The sequence below is a fragment of the Thalassophryne amazonica genome, chromosome 1 (assembly GCF_902500255.1).
Source record: "Thalassophryne amazonica chromosome 1, fThaAma1.1, whole genome shotgun sequence".
Lineage (NCBI taxonomy): Eukaryota > Metazoa > Chordata > Actinopteri > Batrachoidiformes > Batrachoididae > Thalassophryne > Thalassophryne amazonica.
Genome location: NC_047103.1, coordinates 81,450,109 through 81,475,609, shown reverse-complemented (window position 1 = coordinate 81,475,609; position 25,501 = coordinate 81,450,109). Strand labels below are relative to the sequence as shown.

General features: G+C 41.0%; 1 protein-coding gene across 1 annotated transcript in view; it reads right to left on the bottom strand.

Moving 5' to 3' along the window:
• Positions 1-25,501, bottom strand: part of LOC117512033 (neuropilin-1a-like) — a 193,174-nt gene that overhangs the window by 111,211 nt on the left and 56,462 nt on the right. The window contains 1 exon segment of the mRNA XM_034171984.1: positions 4,142-4,323. Coding sequence (XP_034027875.1) covers positions 4,142-4,323 — 182 coding nt within the window.

Below are 25,501 nucleotides of genomic sequence, written 5' to 3'. Positions count from 1 at the left end.
ACACACAAGCTCAGATTAAAAGAAGGACAGACCGTACAGGACCATTTATCAAGTCTCTGGGGTCACAGCGGTCGTCCCATAGACTGCTGCTGAGGTTAATTCATGAAAGTGGAATCTGTAGCACCTGTGTGCCGAGGAGTCACTCTGCAGTTGTCTACTTCCTCCTCTTCCACTCAGTCCAAACAAAGGAAGGCAGACCACCAACAGGAAATCTTTCTCTTATAATAAGATAAACATCCCCTGAGGATATTTATGCTTCACTTCATTCCTGACCTAATTTTCCCGTAGGTTTTATTTTTAGGTACAGTTTTAATGACAAACCCATGGCATTGCCATGTATTTGTGTGACTATTGTGTGTCTATAACAGTTAGCCATTTAAAACACTAATTTAGACCTTGAACTACAAAACGTGGATGAAAAAATCTACAATAATTCAGTCCAACAAACTGATTCAACACTGATCTTCTAGTGCTGATGCAGTGTGTTGTAAAATCTCTGCTTTGGGTTTGATATGATTTGATTGGTGACATATGATGATGATAATCATAATTCTGTAGTCAGGAAATTTAATAAAGAGGAATTATCTCTACAAAGAAGCTGACAGAGGTTCTTTATTGGCTGACTCATGTGCAACATCTAGAAAAAGTAACAGATACAATCTGATGAAATTTTGAGGAGATGGTCCTTTGATCGAAGAAGAATTTATCAAATTTTGGTTGTAATCCAGAGTTAAATATTCCCTTTGATCTCTCTGTCTCACTGTGAAACAAGTTTTTTTTTCCTCTGAACTCTTTAAAAGATATCTAATGATGTCAGAAAAATCTCTGTACTGTAGATTCTCCTCTGTTGGGTAGCAGAGACAGTAAAGACACTAATCATTATTACTATCACTTACTGAGGCGTTGCTGGGCCAGTAGCATAGATTTACATTTACGCTACCTGGCTATACCTGCCCGCAGGTATAGTGTGTGTGTGTGTGTGTGTGTGTGTGTGTGTGTGTGTGTGTGTGTGTGTGTGTGTGTGTGTGTGTGTGTGTGTGTGTGTGTGTGTGTGTGTGTGTGTGTGAATGTGAGGCATCATGGTAAAGCATTTTGAGTTTCTGATTCATATGGAAAAGTGCTATATAAGTGCAGTCCATTTAACATTTGCCTTTCCAATTTAAACTGAGTTAAAATCTTGTGCTGGAAGAAGTGAAGCCAAAATAGACTAGAAATGGCAAAGGAGGCACTCATGAGCCTGTATATGCACTTGTAGTTTTTAATTAAAATATTATTGTAAACTGGACCTGCTGGATCCTCCAGATAAAGCTCCAGGGTTTACGTTATTACTAACTTTGGCATTTTGCTGAAAATACAGGGACTCAACTTGATTCTTTTCCTTGTAGTGACAAACATAATGTTTAAGAATTCATATTCTGTTGGATTTAATGCTGACCTGTTAGTCAGCATTAATGTGGACCAATGGTCCAATGATTTAGACCAAACTTGGTGGAATGACTGAGGGCTGCCTAAGAACAAGGTGATTTGGCTTTTAGAAAATCAGAAAACCAAATGTTTATGTTCAAATACTTTTACAGTACAGTATCATTCTGAACAAAACATACACTCCCCCGGAATACATTTGAAAAAATGGGGATGCTTTCATTAGAAACATTTTCATATAAAAGCATTTTCTTTGCAAAAGAAAGTCTTTTCCTAAAATGATTATTTTGAAAAAGAGGTTTGGAACAATACAGTATGAAGGGGGCATTTTCAACGCCTATTCCAAAGCTTTAAAGGTACACTCATGGCTTCTATTAAGCACAAATGTGAAGTCATATGTCATCTTTATATTGGTGCCATAACCTCTGAACTTGGGTGACTTTAAAAGGACAAAGTCAAGAACTGTGTAATTCAAATACTTTTGGCCAAATAGGAATGATAGATGGTGAAAATAATGGTTTAATTTTGGGCAGAATGAATCAAATGTCAAGGCCACCCTGAACCATGTATTATGGTGTTACTGAATCACAAAATAATGAATTTGTATGAATAAGTGTCAAATGTAAGGTGCAGGTGTTCCACTCTCTGAGAGCCCTTTCTTGTTCATGATTCTGAGACTGGTGTTGGTGGATTTCACAACACCTTTCAAACTTCATTGGACTGCTAATGAGTAGTTTTTCCAATTGTAACATGACAACAAGCTCCAGCTCAGAATCAGTGGTTCCAGTGAATACATTTAACCACATTAAAGAAAACTGGTGAAGGTTTTAACAGCACCAGCCTCACGCATCAAAAGCGCAATTGTAATTCTCCAAAGTATCTCCATTTAAAAGACACCCCAGACAGATTGGATTCCTTTGCAGCTTCATCCAAAATTGTGCATTAGTTATCAAGTGCAGGAGGCGGTAAAAACATGCAGAACACCTAAACCCAGCTGAGTGAGTGAAAATCTCTTACTCCCCAAGCAGCCTGTGAGTGATTACAGTGACAGGTTTCTCTACTCCGTGTGGCTCGCCATCTGACAACAAACTGACATTTGAAACATTTGCTGAATCAATAGTAAGCAAATTTTGCTCTTGCTTATTGTGCAATACTTCTCACCAGATAAAAACTGCTACGATTATGGAACATATGGGACTGTGATTCATTGGTTTTGAATGGAGCAGATTGCTTGCCATATTGCGATTGCATAATTTGATGCTCTGGTGCTTTGACTAAATCACAAACAAACCATGAAATTACACTGCAAGGCTCTCTCTCACCTAATTATTATGATTATTCTACAGGCTTTCGTACTATATCCCATTGTGTAAGTGTGATAAACTCAGATCAAGACAAATATTATGAAGAACAAAATTGTTTCTTTGTCAAGCTTGGTAGTGCCATTTTTTTAAGAAAAGGTAATAAAATACTGAGTCTTACAAAAGTATTACCAAGTATCACCATCTAGTTTTTATATAAGTGCAGTTGACATATTGGCAGCAAGTTCACATTCAATACATGTTCAAGCCTTTAAACTACAGTTTACTAAATAAAATGTCTACTTTAAAGCACACCTGTATACAGACATGTAGCTTTGTAGTCTTTTGCAAAGGCAGATAATAGAATTAACAAAACAGAGATGGAAATGGCTAATAATGTGGTGACACTCAACAGCCTTATGGCCCCTTCACACAAAGTGCGAAGTTTGGACAGTGTTTGGATGAAAATGGCAAAACAGCACCAAACAGTTCAAAATTAGTGTATGAAACATCGCGCACAAAACATCGCGCCGACGGGCAGGCGTACACGAACCAGGTGCGAGAGTTCGTGCATGCGCTGGTGTCCGTCAAGCAAGAACAGTGTCAGGTGTACAACATGGCACCGCTTATGTGGAAGAAATAAAAACCAGCTGGTACATGCAGAACCACATTGCGCTGCTTATGTGGAATAATTAAAAAAAACACGAAAAAAAAAAAAAAAAACACCTGGCACCTTGGCTGCGACAGATAGATGACTATTATCAAGAAGTATGGATGCAACAGTTGTCTGCCTTAGGGGTTACCATCCAGGACCTGGGGCAGTTTTGTGGTGTGGTGACATGGCATCGCCACATGCTCCCATTCTTGACCTGGCTTGATTTCAGCAGTGACAACACAAGTGACAATTCACCACCCAGGCAGACAACCAATCCATCGCTCCCTCTTGAAATCAGCCACAGCCAAGAGATATGTGGGCATCCCATTGTCCTTCTCCAATTGTTGGGGTCCTTAACACTGAGGATCCCAATTACTAGATCACAAAGTGAAAAAAATCTCGTAGGTGATGTCCAGTGGTACCCAAAGATCCTCCAAACAGAATTTGTATGAAAGACATCCAGTTGTCACCTTAGGTCAGTGGTTAGCTTCCAAGTCTCACACCAGACAGTAAGACAGGAAGCACCAGGACCCTAAAGACTTGGACCTTTGATCTCCAACAAAGATATCAACATCTCCAAACACCTCTGCCCAGTGGCGTCATGACTCCATAAGCCCTTCAGCATGTCTCCCTTGATCTCAAAGGCCATGGATCCAGAGACATGAATGTCACTGCTGAGATATGTGAATGTCTGTACAGGTTTGACACTTTGAAATACAAACTGAAAGTGTTTAAATCCAGGACTGTGGTGTTTCACCCTCACCTGTTTTGAAGATCTCGTATCGGATGGAGAAACCTGCTCCATGGGTCTCGTAGTCAGACACAAATTTGATGAAGAGTTGGTTTCCTGAAGAGACTACCGGGGAGGGGGCAATCTTCCCACAGTACTTCCCCACCAGTTGACCACTCTCATCCACTCCATCTCTCACCTCCACATAATCATACCTGAGCAAAAAACAAGTCAAAGAGAAGAAGCGTCACTAACAATATACTTCATACAACATTCCCTACGGTTCAGTCTCCTTTTTGTTTTTAGGTCCCGCAGAAGCCACAGATGATTACATTTAATTGCTGAAAAATAAGGGTCTTAGTAATCAGTGCATATGTATGCCACACATGCAGATGCACACATTCATACTCAGAGGAGCGTATAAACGCAGAGCAACATGCCATATTGTGTAGGTAATGTAGTGGAAATAAAACACTGTGTACTAATGAGGTCTCAGGTTAAAACTGAGTGAACAGGTGAGCAGGTAATGTTTCCATTATATTACCCTACACACACACACACACAGATTACGGAGGATTTGTGCTCCCAGCAGCACGGAGGTCAGATTTGTGAAACTGTGAATAACTGAAATTGAGCTGAAGACTTGTCTCGCTGTTTAACCACAGATGTTTCCCAGTTGAAACTCATGACAGTTTGGCATTTGGCATGGGTTGCTATGTGGAAAGCAGGTGTTAAGGCCATTATATGCAAACTTCACGTTAAAATGCAATTTCAGGTCCACAGCTAGAGAAGGAAGATGTTGCCTAATTGAGTCAGGAGAGAGTTCAGGTACAGAAAAAAAGAACAAACATACAGAACCCGATGTGCTGATAGAGAACAAATTGGCCAACAAGGCTGGTCGAACACATAGCCTCTGGCTATCCATGAGTGAGCCCACAAAGGTAAAATGTGTAATAGGGCCTGGTCATTCAAGCACTTTAGGAGGAAATTTTCCAACTTTAGAACCATTTAGCATCAGCAGACCGATCTGTAAGGTGCTCTCCCCCCATACTGGTTACACAATGTGCTTAGAAGGAGGATTCTCCTGAAAGTCTGAAGTAATTGTTCTTGACTTGTTATACTGCCATTTATTTCATTAATGTTAGTTTAGGGTAAGTATCAGGTTTCTTTTACTCAAATTCACAAAAAGTAACACTTACCGCATAGGTGACAAACATCTTGAGGGATGAGACTGGGCTTAATTTTTAGGGCAGTATTCAATTTATTGCACTGTTACACACTGTGATTAAGGATGCAAAATATTTGCAACATTCACACTAATGCAAATTCACAATCCATATTATCAGATATGGATGATCAAATTCGTAATCCATATTATTATATTACACGCTATATGGCTCACTAAGCTACTGCGTCAACATTTTTGAAAAATGTTTCATATGGTTTGCAGTTACAATAAAACTCACCTAAACCGTCATCGTCATTATATAAACTGTATACTCACACTCACTGGACAAAAGCAAAAGTCACAATGCTTTTATATGGCTTTCCATGTAATACACACTGTATATACCAGATTTTGTATAACAGGTTTTCACTCACATCACAAAACGTCCCATCCCATCGCAATGCATTTCCATTAAAAACCCCTCGTATGTACACAGAGCAGTCTGGGAAGTGTTCAGTCGCAAAAAAGGTACGAAATGAAGTTCAGCACTGACACTCGCTGATTTGAGGAAAGTGAGTACCGTATTTCCTTGATTGAAAGCCTGGGTGTTTACTGTTTTCAAACTATGCTCAGACCCGGTGTTGCGCCCCTAAAAATCAGTCTACCTTTTGTGTCATTTCGGACCACAGCAGCACGTCTGAGACAGAGTCTCTTCATCCAAAGCAATCAAATGGATTAATGGGATTATTAACCATCAGATGATAAAGGCAAAACCTCTTAAATCATTCTAAAGTCAGTTTTAAGCAGAAACGAGGCTGTTTTAAGCAGAAACATATAACACAACACATTACCTGATGCCGCAAAAAGAAAAAAAATAAGAAGAAAGAAGCTACAAAACAGTATTTTGTTTTGGCTTCTGGTAAAGAGCACAACATTCCTCAAAGAGTGAGAGATTAGTCCAATAAGATACCGCATGATCCTGTGAGGGTTTTCTTTCCAATTGTTTTACTTGTGCGATCAATTTATCTGCTGAGAACCTCTCCTCTCCTCTCCTCTCCTCTTCTCTCCATCCTTTGGTTCCTAGCTTACACCAGAGAGCATCAATCTTTTTGTGGCCCTGCTCAGTTCTATCAGCAGACTTATAATTCACTTCAGAGCCTTTCTCTCTGCAGTTATCTGACTCCCACCCCAACTGCCAAAAGCTGAGCATCGCCACATGCCTAAAAAATTGATGCCAAGATGCATCACGGAGATGGAGAGAGGAGTAAGCTGCAACAGTATAGCTGTTAGAGCTGTGAGCGTGTTTGGAGGTGTGTGGGTTTGATGCCTGTATGTTCCTGTGCTGTGTATGTAGATGCATATTGCATTTGCATAATGAGTAACGCATAGCATAATGCATGTGGAGAAGCCAGAAAGCTGATGTTTCCATTTTCCCCTTCAATGCAGATTTGAGAGGAATATTTCTGTTTTCACTCCTATTTTGACTCCTCGCAACTTCACAAAAGCTTGTATATTGCACTTCCACTCTGGTGTATCATCAGATCGGATGGCACTCGTAAATGCAGCACAGTGGGTGAGAGGATGCAGATGGAAGAACGGACACGCCCTGGGGGTCCGAGCTGTGTGCAGCGCATGAGAAAAGAAAGAAGAGACTTCCCTCTTGAAGATGTCTGTATTTGTGTCTAAATGACTCGTGTGTTAGCCTGAGCTCTAGCAATTCTGAATGAGTGGGTCCACAACCTCTGCTAATACAGATCTGTCCAGGCCCTTACTGTTAGGATGGCATTATAGGAACCACTTGATGTGGCTGTGTGAAGCCTATAATAAACTCTCCTGTTGCCAGCATTCCTCTAATCCATCTTTCTGAACACCTGTGGAGAGTCGTTCTGCAGGGGTGATGGCCAAGTGGTTAATGCGCTTGGTTTCGGTGATGGCCAAGTGGTTAATGCGCTTGGTTTCAGTGCAGAAGGTTCTGGGTTCAAATCCCACCTCTGCCACATTTCTCCATGTAATGTGGAGTTGCGTCAGGACGGGCATCCGGCGTAAAACCTGTGCCAATTCAACATGCAGATCCACCTTGGATTTGCTGTGGCGACCCCGAGTGCAAAACAAGGGAGCAGCCGAAGGGTCTTACTGTGGAGACTCATTCTACAATCGAAGGTCTTTAAGGAATCCAAGCGATGGTATACAGCTTCAGTCTAATGACAAACATGATAACCTACTTGAAGCCTTTATGACCGACCTAAGGGCATACTCAAAGGTATATACAGGCTTATTACCCTTGAACGCATGATAAAGGCTTCACTTACTTCAAAATCCTGTTCAAATTTCAGTAAAACTGAACTTGCTTTAAGTTTAAACATTCTCAAGTTCAAAAATGAGTAAAAACACTAAAACATTTAGGAGAACAGAGGATCTTGTGTCAAATTCTAGATGTTTCAACACGTTTATTTCTGGAGCCTCCATAGATTAGCATTAGTGGTGTAGCTAAACATGTCAAAACTAATTGCTGAAATGTTTGTAATTATTGTGCAAACTGTAAAAAAAAAAAAAAAAAAAAAAAAAAAAAAAAAAAAAAAGGTATGGCATGGGTTGACCACCCCCCCCCCCCAAAAAAAAAAAAAATTGTGAATTTACAGCACTTCCACAAACAGTGTATAAACACTGCAAAAAGAGTATAAACCTATAATTTTACAACAAAAATGGCCAAAAATGTTTCAGACCTTTTTCAGCACTACTTACAACTGCATGTTCGCAAAACAGAACAAACACCACATTGTCCAATATACAGCAAACAAGAGTCTCTGTAGTTCTTTTACTGAACTGATGCAGTCCTATCACTGAATGTTTACCATGGCCAAAAGTGGAATCTCTAAAAGCACACCTCCTAATTCAGAAAGAATATATTAACACAAAAAACCTTAGCTGTATAAAATTAAATGTTGGGATGAATTTCTTTGCATAAATGACAGTCAAACACTATGTAGTTTGACGTTTATGTTTTTCTCACCTATGATGCATCCAGCACAACAAGTACCTTTCACTTGACTTCTCCTGCTTTGTTCAGGGTCACCACAGTAGAAACTGTGTGGATCCAAATGCTGATTTGGCACAATTTTTATGCTGCATGCCTTTCCTTGTAGAGTATAGAGATTGGTGGGAGGAGGATTTGGGCTACCAGTATGTTGATCTGGGATCGATTCCCGCTCATGCTACCTGTCTGTGTCCTGGACAAAGTAGTTCATCTGCATTGTGTCAATCCACCCAGCTGCAAATGTGTACCAGTATTGACCAGGGAAAGTAACTTGTGTCAGACTGGTGTCCTTTTCAGGTGGAGTTGTAGACTCTCATCCGCATCATGATACAGAATCTGGAGATAATCACTAACATCAACAAGCCTTAGGGCCTACATAGGATTTACTTCTTATTCCCTTCCTTCCATGGGGCACATGTAGCCTTGAACCAGAGTCCTTTGTGTAGTGAGACCAGCATGACAATGACTTTCTGTGCTGCACAATGAGAGGCTACATATATAAACAAAAGCTGATAATGCCATTGGCCTGTCAGTCAAATACTCTACCTGACTAATGTTGAATTGCAGAAAAGAACATCCCATTCCGAAAAGTGACATAGGTTTGGTTTAACCTAGAAGTGATCTTGTGCTTTAGTGGCATTTTATTCTCAGTTATGGCGCCACAAAATGTGCTTTTGTTGAAAAATACTGATCATAAAACATCACAAATGCAACACACAGGATTAAAGACCTGGGTTATTTTCAAGGTTTCTCCCTCATCTGTGTCCTGACCCATCACGTTAGTGACCTGTATGCTAATTCAATGTTGCACTGCTGCTGCTGTTGACATTATTCCTTATGACAATACAATCCAGTTGAGCCAAGCACCCATTTATCTGTCTAGTCTACTTTGGTCCAGGCGGACCTGCCAGCACACCTTAACACACACATACACACACACCCACCCGCGGTGAAGCACCTACCACAGCGCTAATAGTGAAAACAGTTTTCCAATCCAATGGGGAAATTAAAGGGAAAAAAAGAGAGGGGTATAGGGTGTTGGGTGGGTGGGGGAGGGGGGGGGGGTGAATGTAATTCTCAACGACCTTCGCTTCACCGACTCAAATGTATTAGCCTGCCTTCTTTCTTCAGGCACAGAGAGAAAGCAATCCGCTTGTGTCAAATGAAAACATTAGCCCTCCTTGCAAAGCTAAAGAGAAGGCGACAAACCGACGGCCTAACAATATAACAGTTATATTGCCTGAAGCTTTCCCATGGAAATAATCTGTCCTCTCTCGATAAACGTCCGCTTGATATAGCTCTACAAAAGCAATACAATCTGAGGCAGTGGAATAACAGTATGACAGACTGTGTAAGTCTTGCACAGTTGGTTAGATTTCTTAATCAGACCATTTATAAGCTAAAGCTTGCTGTGGAAATCCCGAGATCAACAGTTCTTTCTTTGCTTTTATTCTCTCTGGTTCAGCTGTATGCAGAGTAAATGGCCAGCAGTTTCCTCTGGCATTTTTGCTTCCAGGCCTGTCACAGTGTAACTTGTTCCTGCACAAAAACATGTCACCTACAACACATCAAAACATCTCCAGGTTACAGTAGTGGAAAAGACTGAACAACAGGCTTGGGACAGCCAAAGCAGTGCTAATAGGAAAAAAGGGCTTATTGTCAGGTGTCAGAAAACTGTGGTTGGAGTCTCTGGGTGTTAACGAGTCCTTGCTAACAAACTGCCATGGGAGGTCCTACCAAAACATCATTAATACTTGTACAAGGTGGCAGAAGAAAAGCAGATCACTGACTTTGTTTTTTTCCTGAGCTTGAAGAGGGCATAATTCAGTGAAATGGTCTCATTCGTTCGCTTTCTTTCCCTCATGTTCTGCCGACCTCCGTGCATGTGACATTTATTAAGCGGCTTTGGAATAACAAGTTCCTTCTTTCCTTAAGCCCAGTCGAGCTGTAATAGCCCCCTCTTCAGTTTGTCTAGACAGAGTAGGGGGTAGAAAGAAATCAAGCAGAAAACTATGTCTACACTTAATGTTCCCGCCTCAAATATTAACTCTGAGTTATTACTTCTGTTTGTAATCAAACTCAGCTCCATGCTGAGTGGTTAAGGAGCTGGCCTACCAATATGTACACCTGGATTTGAATCCCACTCATGGTACTTGTTTATGTCCTTTGACAAGACACTTAATATACATGCATGGTCTCAGTCCACCCAGCTGTAAATGAGGCACCAATGGACCTCAGGTCTTAATAGGACTTATGTCATCAATGTCTTTCAGGACATGGGAGCTTCAAAACATGCCAACCTGCCATGTTCTGCCATGTAAACCACCAAGAAATCAGAGCTAGTCTGCTCAAAAGTGTGTTTTTTTGTAGAATCATGCTCCATTTGTGTGTACACTTTTCCATCACATTTTCCTTTCAACACAATAACTAATGAATATTTTATCTAATCTTAGTCCAAAACTGAATCATGCACTATGTTTCCTTACCCAATTAACTTTTGGTAATCAGTCAGGACCTTTAAAATGGAGTTACTTAAAACATTGTGGACTCTACATATCATTGTTGTACAATGTCTAAAATCTGTGTGATTTCTCCCAAACTGAATATGCATAATCATATACTGGGTTTCCTCCACCCTATGAAGTTTTGGGCCATATAACATGGCACCTGTAGCATCTCTCTGAGTGCATCCATCTTTTTCTGGATTATGAGAGTTACTAATACATGTATACTTCAGGAGATAGTTGTCAGTAAACTCACTTGTTTTTCATATGTATGGAGCATAAAGGCATCACGTTTTGTGTCTGCTACCTACGTATAACCCGCGTGGAATGTCTCAAACCTAAACTTACTTCCAGGCATCTTATATATGCTACTCTGGAACCACCCCTAAATCCAAACAGTTCAACTGTCAACCCCACTGAGGTCCTTAGTCTGGGTCTCATTAACATAAGATCACTGTCCTCAAAATCATTGTTTATTAATGATCTAATTATGGATCATTACTTAGATATGATTGGGTTATGTGAAACCTGGCTTAAACCTACACCTGTCCTCCCCTTAAAGGAGGCCTGCCCACCGGCATACACATTTCCCTCGTCCCTCATGACATGAAGCAAGGCGAGGGTGTTGCTCTTATTTCTAAATCTAGGTTTAGTTTATTAGGTTTTGGGGGTCACAAATATAACTTGTCTGAACATCTGATTCTCCACTGTGCCCACGATGCTATGTATTGCCAAGATCAGAAGAATAAAATAGAATAGAATAGAATTTATTATTATCATTGTACATGACACCAGAAAAAAATACTGTGCACCTACACCCACCCAACAGGCATCTGTGGGCATTGCTCCCACATGGTTCAGCACTGTCATATTTTTAGATGCCGCATCGGTTTCTGATTTTGTGGCAGCCTCGACCACATGTTCGATAAGCACACTCGCTTTCCTAAATAGCAATTATCATTAGCATTGATGGATTTAGTGTGCATCCATCCATTAGGTTTCCTAATTACACTGTCAAGAGATCTGCTGTCGCCAACAATCAAATTAATGAATTTGGCTATTTAGACTCAATTATTGCACCTCCCCAATCCTCCCTCCTGCCACTGCATGCACCATAATCTTTTATTTGGAAATATGAGCACAAACTGTGCCTCAAAGGGGATCCTTGTTGTTCATCATAGATCAGCCTTCCACTGCTGTGAACTGGAGAAGCAACTAAAAACAAGCAGAGAATATAAAACTGACCACAAAAGCTGTCCCTGTTAGCAGCCCTGTAAATCAGCTGTAATTATCTTACATGGATGGTCTGCTGCACTCTGAATCCTTGTGACACTGAGCTCTGTTCAGTTGACTTGGTTTTTATTGCTGTAGGCGATTACAGCGTGCTTAAATGAGCCAAACCAGATGTGACCTTCTTCTCACATTAAAATCATGATGCATGTGAAATAGGTCAAGATAACATGACAATGGAAAGCTGAAGACACATCAGCATCAAATAAAATAAGCAATTCGTTTTCCTTCTGTTGTTAGACATTTGGCTCAAGTGATAATTGGCAGACTGGAAGAGAAAGTATTCATAGTCCTAAATTAAAAGACTGGCTCAGTGTGGCCATAGAACATCTTTGGCCAAACTGCAGTTTTGTTTGCCTCAAGTGACATATTTGGGATATTTGTTGCAACGTCTGTTATCTCCCGATAGGGTAAAATTGTTGACCAATATGTCACCCCCAAAGACAAAAAAAAAGAAAAAGAGATGCTCTCTTTCCTGGACATGGATAACTACTGCAGGCATTGAATTCATGAGTATACTGCTGTGAACTCTGTTGATTTCGCCCAACGCTGTTGAGTGGACAGAGACAATGCAGACTGTCTTCAGGATCTTAAACGGGTGCTAACTGCAGCACCAGCACTTGGACTGATTATCATCACCCATTCCATCTTTACGTGGGTGAAACGGAGGGTGTCGTTACAGGAATATTGGTGCAGAAACATGGGTAACATTACCATCCTGTTGGGTATTACTCCATGCGGGTTTTCGCAATGATCCTTGGAATGTTTAGTTGTTTGAGCTCAGTGGTAGTTGTTGCCGCTATGATTGACAAATAAATCATCACCCATTGTACTGGCTCACGATTGTGTAGTACACATACCACATGCAATCCTGCGCATATATTGAGCACTTCTGCTACTCAACACATGACAGCGACAAGACGCTCAGGATATGAGGCTATCAGTCTTTCAAGCTCTAAGATATGCATGTTGCCCGTGCCTTTGGCCAGCTGTGGAAAATGAGAGGGTTTCTTACCTCTTCTAGGAAACCTGTTCAACATCATACCTTGGTAGCTGAATTTTTGGAAGCCGTTATGTTACCATTGCAGTTAGCAATTATCAAATGTACTGCTCATTCTTCAGGTTTTGATCCTGTTTCAAAAGGAAATGCGCCAGCAGACCCAGCTGCCACACAAGCAGCGCTTTCCTTTTCCACCACGGGCTCTTTACCATGAAACATTGGTAAAGAGCTATTGTATTGAAAATGACTTTAGAGAAATTAATGTTCACATTTCTGCCGCTGCTTGAGCCAAAGTTTAACTTTCAAACTGAACCTCTTTAGTTCTGTTTGGATTTAATTTATGATGGTAAAGAATTCCATAGGTGTGTATCTTACACTGAGAGGGATGATTGGCCAAATGCTGCCCTGTACCTTTGAATTTTACAGTTTGATTGGTTATGTTCCTTGTCATTGTGCTACAGTTGTCTGTCTATTTAAAGATCTGAGACATCTGACTTGTGGGGCTAGTCCATTTAGGCACTTAAAAACAATTTTCAGAAAGGAGAATTTTATAAGGTTAGAAAAATGATTTCGTAGTGGTGCCATTTTTGTGGTTTCTGGTCTACAATTTTCAGCCAGAAGTGTATCTAATTAGGAGAGAGAACGTTCAAACTGTAGTAAAATGTTTGTTAAAAAAAAGAAGTAATTCCTGAGTTTGGAGTTCTGGCTGGAATAAACAATTGAGACACATTAAATAAGTAGAATAAAATGTATGTAAATTTACAAATAAATTGACAGACTTTATCCAGACAGGACAAAAGACAGACTAACTGTTAACACAGTGTCGCACACTGAACAGTCCCCCCTAAAAATGGGTCTGCCCTGCCTCCACTGCGCATGTCATTTCTGATCACAGCAGCACGTCTGAGACAGTCTCTTCACCCAAAGTGATCAAATGGATTAATGGGATTATTAACCATCAGATGACAAGGTAAAACCTCTTAAATCATTTTAAAGTCAGTTGTTTTAGCAGAAATGAAGCAATATTCCGTGATGCTTTCAAATGACCGACGCGCAGTGAACACAGCAGTTAGCCCGAGTAGCTGCGTCACTCTGATGGCTTCCTCTATCTTTCATGAAATAATGCTGAGTTCATGTGGAAATGATTGCATATCTGTCACTGAGACAGATGATGACTGGAGTGAAGTTTTAAACAGAAACAAAGTGTTAATCCATGAACCACGGCTGACGATGCATGCACAGTGAAGACAGGGCGGACTGATTTTTAGGCGGGGACTGTTTGTTCTGCGACACCAGGTGTTGGCAGTTGTTTGTTCTGTGTTCTTGTTCTGTGTCTAAAGCGTTCTCTAACTGTGTATTCAAATATTCATGGCTGAATATTGTTAAATGCTTTAAAAGTGTATGCTGTTACATTGTTTGTGACTATCTGCAGCTCCCATCATATTGAGTTTGTTTAGAAACAAAGTGTGATTAAACACTCAAATCAGAGAGAAAGGTTCTAACTTCTCACACTCAACAAGGTAACTTAGCATATAAGGGGTAAAAGTTGAGGCTGCGATAAAGTTAGGTAAAGTTGAGGCCGCTAACTGCCAAATCACAACAGGCAACTCTGTTGTGAGTTGGCGCTATATAAAGGAAAAAGGGGTATGAAAAGAAAAAACAGGTATTACCAGAAAACATGAACCTAAATAAAAATGTTTAGTTTCAGATCCAAAATCACCCAGATCTGATATCTATCTGGACTCCATGGACAACAACAGCCGGCACATGTCTGTTTGAGATAAATGTTCTCCTGGAGACTGACTGCTCTCTGTTCTAAAGCAACTAAACTAAGTAAACACAGGACCCCTGTTAAATTATTAAATTTAAATACAATTAATTAAAATTTACTCATAATTTACAGTTTATGGTGAATGAATGTTATTGTAAAGTTATTGAACCTATTGTCAGAGATTTGGGAAAAACAGGTATCCATCTTCCTCTACAGGTGTTCGGAAGACTTCAAAGGCCTTCAGATGAACCTATCCATCCATTTCCATTATGTGCTAATGAAGTTTCTCGACAAAGTGTCTTTGTCGTCCAAGTAAAAAAGGTCTATACTTATACCAGGTTCTGGCGGTGACAAGGACAGCTGTAAAGGTGGATGGAAAGGTGCAATGGGTTCATGCGACAAGATGCTATCCGTCACAACAGCCTAGCTCGAAAGCTGGCTCAGAGGTGATCTGAGGAGGTCCAGGTTGTTCTGAACACATTGGAGGAGGACAAGCATGTTGATGGATGCGTCAAAGCTGGCAGGTGCTCTGACTTGTCATTCCAAGTGAACGAACACTCACAACAAATGAACTCTGATAAAGGAGTGGCAGGCACACTAGTGCGTCACAGCATTAAAGGAGTGGCGAGCACTCCACTGCTTAGCAGCGATAATGGAACGTGATGTTTGGCTTCATAAACACAAAGTATGAAAAAAAAGTTGTTGAACAAGTGAACAGTCCTTGCTAAACTTTATCCTGTTCTTTGTTCATGCCAGAAGCAATGTAATGAGGATGAGAGGGACATCCGTCTGGGTTCTCAACCCAACTCTCTGACCTACAGCACTACTCTGCAGCTCCATACTCTTCATCTTCACTTGCCTCCGGTGCCTGTCAACCTGTCACACCTGCCACTCTACCTAACAGTAAGAACTATTCTTTATATACTTTATATTTTTAATGATGACCAAAAAAAATACTAGTTACAACCAGCTTTGGTAGTCATATGATGGTCCACATCACACTTGCACCTTGTTATGATGCGGCCGAGGGTGAATGCTATTGATGATGGTAAAAATTATTTTCGTACTGATCGATGTATTTTTGTGCTTTACCGCGGAAATACGCCTGAGGAGGAGAGGATAGGCAGGGCGTGGTCGCAGTATCGGAGGAGAGAGGAGTGAGGAGGTGAATCATCATGACATCTGCTACAAATATAGCAAACCTGGACATCTGGACAAGAAACTGCAGGGGAGGAGGATGTGACTGAGGACCCAGACAGGATTGAGACTCCCTACCATAACAGTCATACACATGTGCCCCAGGAACATATATATAAACATAGAAAGTTCTCTTTAGCTTATTCAATTGTTTAAAGTATATTCACTCACGTTAATCACATATGAATTGGGTTTTAAATGAATAAAGGTTGATGATGTTGATTTAACTGCACCTACATCTTTGTGGTAATACAGCTCATTAAGACATATAAGAATTAGTATACAAATAATGAATGTTTATGAGTTCAATGGTACAAATATTTCATGAGGTGAAAGCTGGAACAAACCATTCAATGAGGCGAGACAAATTAAATATTCGTTCCATTGAAGGAATGTAAAAACATTCATTATTTGTTTTATATAAGGGCTAAAATAGATCATTGTCATTTGATATCTTATTAATTTATAAACAATAGAAAAGGGACTAACATTTTGGTGTTCCACTTTAACGTGTAGTCCAGTGATGCTGTGCACTGACTTTGGACTTCCATTAAAAAAAAAGAAGACTTTGTGTAGTTCCTCAGTCCAGCCAAAAATCACATTAGTGTTTCAAGTGAACAGGTCTTCATGCATCCACACGGCTTACAGCGGAGGGGATTTTGTGTGTGTGTGTGGCAGCGTCAGTTAGCTCAATCAAATCTTCGTGTAGTTGCCCCCCCCACCCGCACGCACACACGCAACCGGCTCAGTCCTCAGTGCAGCGAAAAAAAAAAGTCAGGAATGAGTCCAGCTTTTCTTTCTTTCTTCCTGCTCACAGCCTCCAGGCAGCACAATGGATTTGTTTTGTGTGTATGTGTGTGTGTGTGTGAATTAGCAGCCTCAGCTAGCTCAATGAAATTATGTTTTGGGAGAGTCATTGTGCACGCGTGCACACACACACACAATGCGCATGCGTGCACAACATGCGCGCGTGCTCAATCACATGCATGCGCATGTGTACGTGCACATGCATGCACGATCACGTGTGTGCGCATGCATGAGGACGCACGTGCATGTGTGTGTGTGCGTGCGTGCACGTGAGAATGCAATGGTACCAAACGTATGGAACCAAATTTGCACTCTAATGCTGCGTTTACACATAACGACGACAAGTCACGAATGCCATGAAGTATACATTCTTGGCCGATGATCACGAATGTGATTATTCGGGGCAGAGGCATCAGGTGTCCTCAGGAACTGCTGCAACCTGTTACCATGCATTACAATTAATGGCACGTGTTGCTGGAGAATTATCAGGAACCATTACGCACGGTCAAGAACAGTGTTCCGCGATGTTGCGTGCTATTGCGCGCTATTGCGCATAACAGTGCATCGTTAAGTTCTGTCACGCTGTGAATGAGGTGAATTGTCTCCACACACACACACACCCATATTCATCCAACCAAATTCAGTTCACTCCAGTTTTTCAGAACTTTGTGACTGCATGCATAGTTGGGCTCTGTGCCATGGAGTGGCGCAGAGAGTAGGAGGAGGACAAAGCCAGATGTGTGGCTTCATGCGGCTCTCGTCTCGCGCATTTTCCCAAACATCAGGCACATGCAGCAGGTGGAACACCTGCAGGAGCGCACTGAAGAGCACTGAAATGAGACTTTTAGCCGACTTGGTGTCAGCAATCAAACTGAATGCGATGCAGCAGGGTTTAATTGTGAGCTCGCTTCTTCCTCCGCCGGACTGGAGGAGGTGCAGAGATGTCTGTTTTGACCGTTGGGGTTTTTACGTAATTATTGTATGGCCTTGCCTTACAATATAAAGTGCCTTGGGGCAACTGTTTGTTGTGACGTGGCGCTATATAAATAAAATTGATTGAATTGATTGATTGATTCATGTGACATACAAAGCACCAGTCAAATGACAAGGATCCACTCAGCCGTTATATAATAATTTAACAATTATTTTAAATCCTGAGTGTGTAATAAAATCATTTTATGCAATTTATCTTGCATGATGAAATGATGTTTGATCATCTGATTGTAATTCCACTGTCACTGTACACTCATTATACTATTTTACTTTTTATTGTCACATGAGGGTAAGACGGGACAGTTCTTTTACTCCACTGCTGGACTGTCTGAAAGGCGGTGGAGGTGTTTGTTCTTTACTGGGCTCAATGTCTTCAGGGTACATATTCACAAATAGTGGTATTGGTAAGATGTGACAAATTATTATGTAGCGTTATGTATTAGGCTGGAGGAGGTGTATCTTGTATCTTGGAGGTGGGAAGAGAAAGACTTCAAGGGAAAGTGTATGTGTGACAACGATGAACACTGATGCAGAAAGAACCACTCTTGATGTGTTTCTTTACTTTTAAATGACTTATGTTTGCTTGCATCATTTTGAATGATTTTGATGTTTTTGTTTTACGGACTATGCGCCAAATAATTACTTACGCTAGATTATTAACTTGTGTTTGATTACTTAATTTTCTTATGTATTTGGCTTTTGTTAAATGATTGTTGTTTTGTATATGTAATAATAGTGTTGATCTCATGCAGGAAAAATGGGAAGGGTCTGTGGAGGAAAAATTGATGTTTTCCTCATGTCTGTAGGGCAGGACGTACCTGCTCAGGATCATCTACCTCCTTGTTTTTATAACACTTTGTGTTTCTCCAACACTGGTTAAGGCGTTGGGCTTGACACCAGAAGATCCTCGGTTCAAATCCCAGCCTGACTGGAAAATCAGTAAGGGCCTTTGGGCAAGGTCTTTAATCCCCTATTGCTCCCGGTGTGTAGTGAGCGCATTGTATAGCAGCACCCTGACATCGGGGTGAACGTGTGGCATTATTTGTAAAGCGCTTTGAGCATCTGATGCAGATGGAAAAGCGCTATATAAATGCAGCCCATTTACCATTAACCAAACATCTAATCATGGCCCTGACGAAGTAAAGGCCATGTTTGTATTATGATTTTATTTTGGTATGACGGAGGTCCATAAAACGGGTCTCTTAGAATGGAAAGGCAGAACGCTCTGGTGATACACTGCATGCTGTATCTTTCAGGGACTTCTGCAGATGCATCTGTTTCTGCTTCAACCAAAAATAAATCTCTCTGCATCGATATGTCTGACTCCTGATTGCTCCTTCACCGCTGGTCTCATTTTATGCTGAACATCATCCCAGAAATTCCACAACAGTTAGAAATAGTAAAAAACAAACAAACAAAAAACCTGCTTCACCAAAATATGACTCATTTCCTGACAGGAGCACAAAAAAAAAAAGAAAAGCGTGAGACATGGCTGGGTCCTCGACACTGAGGCACCTGTGTGCTGGATAGTGTCTAGAGAAATGCAACACATAATTCAAATGTCACAAATGACGGTCCCTCATGATGCAAGTGATACTTATCATCCAAGTCTACGTAAGTAACTTTTCACTTGGCACAAAGTAATTCCAGTGGTACTCAAGGATCCTCTGAAAAGTCCTAATACCAAAGACATACAGTCATCATCTCAGGTCACTGGACAGCATTCAATTCTCACAACCATACAGTAAAACAGAAATCTCCAGGACCCTAATGACTTGAACCTTGATTTCATTGCAATGGTATTGGTGTTGGCGCCAGCAGGCTGATAATCCAGAGATATGAATGTCACTGCTGAGGTAAGTGAATGTATCAACAACATCAACGTTTTCACTGCACACAGATACAGTTTTGATGGCTGAGTTCAGGAAGTAACTGAAAGTTTGGCTCTTACAACCCCTGGCAATAATTATGGAATCACCGGCCTCGGAGGATGTTCATTCAGTTGTTTAATTTTGTAGAAAAAAAGCAGATCACAGACATGACACAAAACTAAAGTCATTTCAAATGGCAACTTTCTGGCTTTAAGAAACACTATAAGAAATCAGGAAAAAAAAATTGTGGCAGTCAGTAACTGTTACTTTTTTAGACCAAGCAGAGGGAAAAAATATGGACTCACTCAATTCTGAGGAATAAATTATGGAATCACCCTGTAAATCTTCATCCCCAAAACTAACACCTGCATCAAATCAGATCTGCTCATTAGTCTGCATCTAAAAAGGAGTGATCACACCTTGGAGAGCTGTTACACCAAGTGGACTGACATGAATCATGGCTCCAACACGAGAGATGTCAATTGAAACAAAGGAGAGGATTATCAAACTCTTAAAAGAGGGTAAATCATCACGCAATGTTGCAAAAGATGTTGGTTGATCACAGTCAGCTGTGTCTAAACTCTGGACCAAATACAAATAACATGGGAAGGTTGTTAAAGGCAAACATACTGGTAGACCAAGGAAGACATCAAAGTGTCAAGACAGAAAACTTAAAGCAATATGTGTCAAAAATCGAAAATGCCCAACAAAATAAATGAGGAACAAATGGGAGGAAACTGGAGTCAACGTCTGTGACCGAACTGTAAGAAACCGCCTAAATTAAATGGGATTTACATACAGAAAAGCTAAACGAAAGCCATCATTAACACCTAAACAGAAAAAAACAAGGTTACAATGGGCTAAGGAAAAGCAATCGTGGACTGTGGATGACTGGATGAAAGTCATATTCAGTGATGAATCTCGAATCTGCATTGGGCAAGGTGATGATGCAGGAACTTTTGTTTGGTGCCATTCCAATGAGATTTATAAAGATGACTGCCTGAAGAGAACATGTAAATTTCCACAGTCATTGATGATATGGGGCTGCAAAAACTGTGAAAACATTCCTTGCAAAAAGACACATAGGGTCAATGTCATGGCCTGCAAATAGTCCGGATCTTAATCCAATTGAAAATCTTTGGTGGAAGTTGAAGAAAATGGTCCATGACAAGGCTCCAACCTGCAAAGCTGATCTGGCAACAGCAATCAGAGAAAGTTGGAGCCAGATTGAAGAGTACTGTTTGTCACTCATTAAGTCCATGCCTCAGAGACTGCAAGCTGTTATAAAAGCCAGAGGTGGTGCAACAAAATACTAGTGATGTGTTGGAGCGTTCTTTTGTTTTTCATGATTCCATAATTTTTTCCTCAGAATTGAGTGATTCCATATTTTTTTCCCTCTGCTTGGTCTAAAAAAGTAACCGTTACTGACTGCCACAATTTTTTTTTCCCGATTTCTTATAGTGTTTCTTAAAGCCAGAAAGTTGCCATTTCAAATGACTTTAGTTTTGTGTCATGTCTGTGATCTGCTTTTTTTCTACAAAATTAAACAACTGAATGAACATCGTCCGAGGCCGGTGATTCCATAATTTTTGCCAGGGGTTGTAGTCTTGATCTAGGACAACCACAATTCTAGACACTGACTTCTCACTCAGCCTCTTCAGCATTGCAATCAGCATATCCATTGATCTCTTAAAGATCACAGCATTGTCCACGAAATTTCCAGCAAAAGCACTTAAGCCTCTGGTTTCTACAACCGTACCCAACATTTATTCCACTGTAAACAATGAACAGTGTCGGCACTTAGAGCATCTGTGTATGGTGCATCTAGGAAAGTATTCACAGCACTTCACTTTTTCCACATACCTTAATCCAAAATGGTGTAAATATTTTTTTCCCCTCAAAATTCTACTTACAACAATTTTTTAATTTAATTTTATGCAAATTTATTAAAAATTAAAAACTAAGAAATCATGTGTACATAAGTATTCACACCCTTTGCTCAATACATTGTTGATGCACCTTTGACAGCAGTTACAGCCTCAAGTCTTCTTGAATATGATGCCACTGTTGTGGAGACTGAGGACAGAGTCCTTGATCACCAGATGAGCGTCTGTTTTAGCTGTGCTCAGTGGTTCAAAAAATATCTCCTTAAAGGTGTCCAGAAAAGTCAGAGAAAAATCAATGTCCCAAAGCAACAGTTTTTATTTTCTGGCAAAGATAGCAAAATTCACACAGTCTTCAAGGAACAACGGAAGAGCTTCAATTTACACTGGTTTGCGATCATCTTAAATACTGTGAAAAGGACAATATCTCCACCCCAAGTGGGTGGTCTTTCTAAATATAGCAAATCTTACATCAATAAAAACAGCTGTTAATGTTTTCATTTTTCAAGAAATTCCCAGGTTTGGAAAATTCCCAGTCCTGGAGAGTTCAACTCTGGGTCATGAAAATTCTCTCTCTCTTTAAAAACCCAATTATCTTCATGTTTCACTGTTATGCTTGATTTAAATCAATCTTTAAAAAAAGACTAAGTGCTTTAATCACATTACATCCTTAATTCCAATTCCATGTCATGGCTTTTTACCCGAGGCCAAAATATGGCCATCGGGTCTGTCTGTCCATCTGTCTGTGCTTTGCATAACTCCATTCCTATTACTGCCAAGGTCTTAAAATTCACAGGAAGCATTCTTGAGACACAGACCTTGGAGAAATTCAAAGATGGCTAATCTTGACCTATTTTAAGTGGTCAAATGATCACATTCTTTTGCCACACTCTTTCACTGATTACATGCTCATATGGCTGAGGGATTGGTGGGCTCAGGGTCTCATCTCTGCTTTATGCGGATGATGTGGTCCTGTTGGCTTCATCAGCCTGTGACCTCCAACACTCACTGGATCAGTTCACAGCTGAGTGTGAAGCAGCTGGAATGAGGGTCAGCACCTCTAAATCTGAGGCCATGGTTCTTAGCAGGAAACCAAAGGATTGCCTACTCCGTGTTGGGATTGAGATCTTGCCCCAAGTGAAGGAGTTCAAGTACCTCAGGGTCTTGTTCATGAGTGAGGGGACAATGGAGCACGAGACTGGCCGGAGAATCGGTGCAGCAGGGGCGGTAAAAGGGAGCTGAGCCAAAAGGTGAAGCTCTCGATCTACTGGTCAGTCTTCGTTCCTACTCTCACCTATGGTCATGAGGGTTGGGTCATGACTGAAAGAACTAGATCCTGGGTAAAAGTGGCTGAAATGGGAATCCTTAGGAGGGTGGATGGTGTCTCCTTTAGAGATAAGGTGAGAAGCTCAGTCATCCATGGGGAGCTCGGAGTAGAGCTGTTGCTCCTTCGCCTTGAAAGGAGCCATCTGAGGTGGTTCGGGCATCTGGTAAGGATGCCCCCTGGTCACCTCCCTAGGGAGGTGTTCCAGGCACGTCCATCTGGGAGGAGACCCCGGGGAATACACAGGACTAGGTGGAGAGATTATATCTCCACACTGGTCTGGGAACACCTTGGGATCCCCTAGTCAGAGGTGGTCAATGTGGCGCATGAAAGGGAAGTCTGGGGTCCCCTGCTGGAGCTGTTGCCCCCACGACCTGATTCCAGATAAGCAGTTAAAGGTGAGTGAGTGGTGAGTGGGACGGCCAAGGGTAATTTAGCATTGCGTTTTATATATATATATAGATAGATAGATAGATAGATAGATACTTTATTCATCCCCTGTAAGGGGAAATTCATCTGCCCGAGAGCATACATACATACACAATTCATCCATACAATAAAATACCAATAAATAAGACAAATATAAAAACACATGGAAGTAAAACTACATTAACAAGAAGCGTTAAACAATCTCATGGCGACCGGGATAAATGATCTTCTATACCTCTCAGCCCTGCATCTCATGGAGAGGAATCTGTCACTGCGGTCGCTTTTCTGAGCAGCAACAGTGTCGTGTAGAGGATGAGATTTGTTGTTAATAACAGAATTCATAATACACCTCAACCTACACTCCACCAGTTCACCCACAGAGGCTGCCTCCCTCCCCATCACTGACACACACTTCCTGACAAATTTGTCCAGTCTGTTACAGTCCCTAACAGACAAGCTGTTCCCCCAACACACAACAGCAAATAATAGAACGCTGACCACAACAGATTGATAAAAAAGGAAAAGCATATCGCTACAAACATCAACAGATTTCAGTCTTCTGAGGAAGAACAATCTGCTTTGTCCCCTTTTATACGCTGCATTTACCTGCACTGACCTGTCCAATCTATTGTCAATGTGGACGCCGAGGTACTTGTATGTGGAGACCACCTCAATGCCCACATTGTCTATACTGACTGGTAGGTGTTGTGCTTTCCTCTTGCCAAAGTCAACTATCATTTCCTTTGTTTTGCTGGTGTTCAGTACCAGCCCGTTGCACCTGCTCCAGTTGGTGAACTCCTTGATAACTGCCCTGTACTATATATCGTATATATATATATATATATATATATATATATATATATATATATATATATACGATTTTGCAAGTTCTCCCACTTAGAAATCATGGAGGGGTCTGAAATTTTCATCTTAAGTGCATGTCCACTGTGAGAGACATAATCTAAAAAAAAAAAAAAAAAAAAAATCCGGAAATTACAATGTATGATTTTTTAATAATTTATTTGTATGTTACTGCTGCAAATAAGTATTTGAACACATTTGAGTGATAATGCACTCCCTTCACACAGCACTGCTACTGTAGAAGGGTGGGACACATATTAAGTCCAGTCATGGTCCCCATCCAGCTTCATAATCCATGTTGACGGGATTAGAAACACCAGTTTAGGATGTGCATAAAATTGCCAGATGTGACCATGCCTAATCTGCTGTCTAGCACAGCTAAAATTGAAAGAGTGAGGGAGCAAGCCGACACACTGCACTGATAGAAATGAATGAAAGGGCATGTAGATGCCCAGGACACCTCTGTCCAGTACCTCTGCCCAGAGATCTCCGCTTCATCCCTTTGAGGATGGCTATGGATAAGGATACGGCTCTCTGGGAATGCATCCAGATGCCCTGAGGAGTTTCCACTGTAGCTGCACTGTAGGCTTATATGACTGCATCACACAAACAGCAAGACAGAAGATGTTCTGACAGAACCACGCCTTGTGAATGCCCTCGATAATGAGCAAACAGCTGCTGTGTATGTGTAATGTTTGCTGTGTGCAAGACATCCTGAAACAAAGCACACAGTGAGCAGAGTTGGTGAGACACATCTGCCTCATTTTTGTGAGGCAGGTGGGTAAAATCACTCATAATTACTAAATAATTAAACCAGGATGGTGAGACTGATAGTGTGCAGTGGTCACTCACTCTCTTAGCCGACATTAGAGCTAGGAAGAGCACTATTTTAAAGGATGGCATCTTGGGAGAGATTTGGGTCATTGGCTTGAAAGCATGAAATCCCCCATCCCCACGGTATATCTCACTGCAGTGATAGAGAGCACAAGACAGGCTTGTGTTGAAAGACATCTCAGAACCGGTCTTTTTAAACAGACATAAGCTGAAACGGCTGCAGTATACTGCAATGCGCCTCTCTCTCCCCGTATCAGTCCAAAAAAGTGGAAAAGTGTGCACCACTGTATGAGACGGTCCTAACCTTTCCCAGCATTCCAAGTGGCCAGACCCACACTGTTTGCCTATCCATGAGGATTTCTCCATCTACAGGGAGTAAAATAAGTATTGAACAAATCACTATTTTTCTCAGTAAATATGTCGGTAA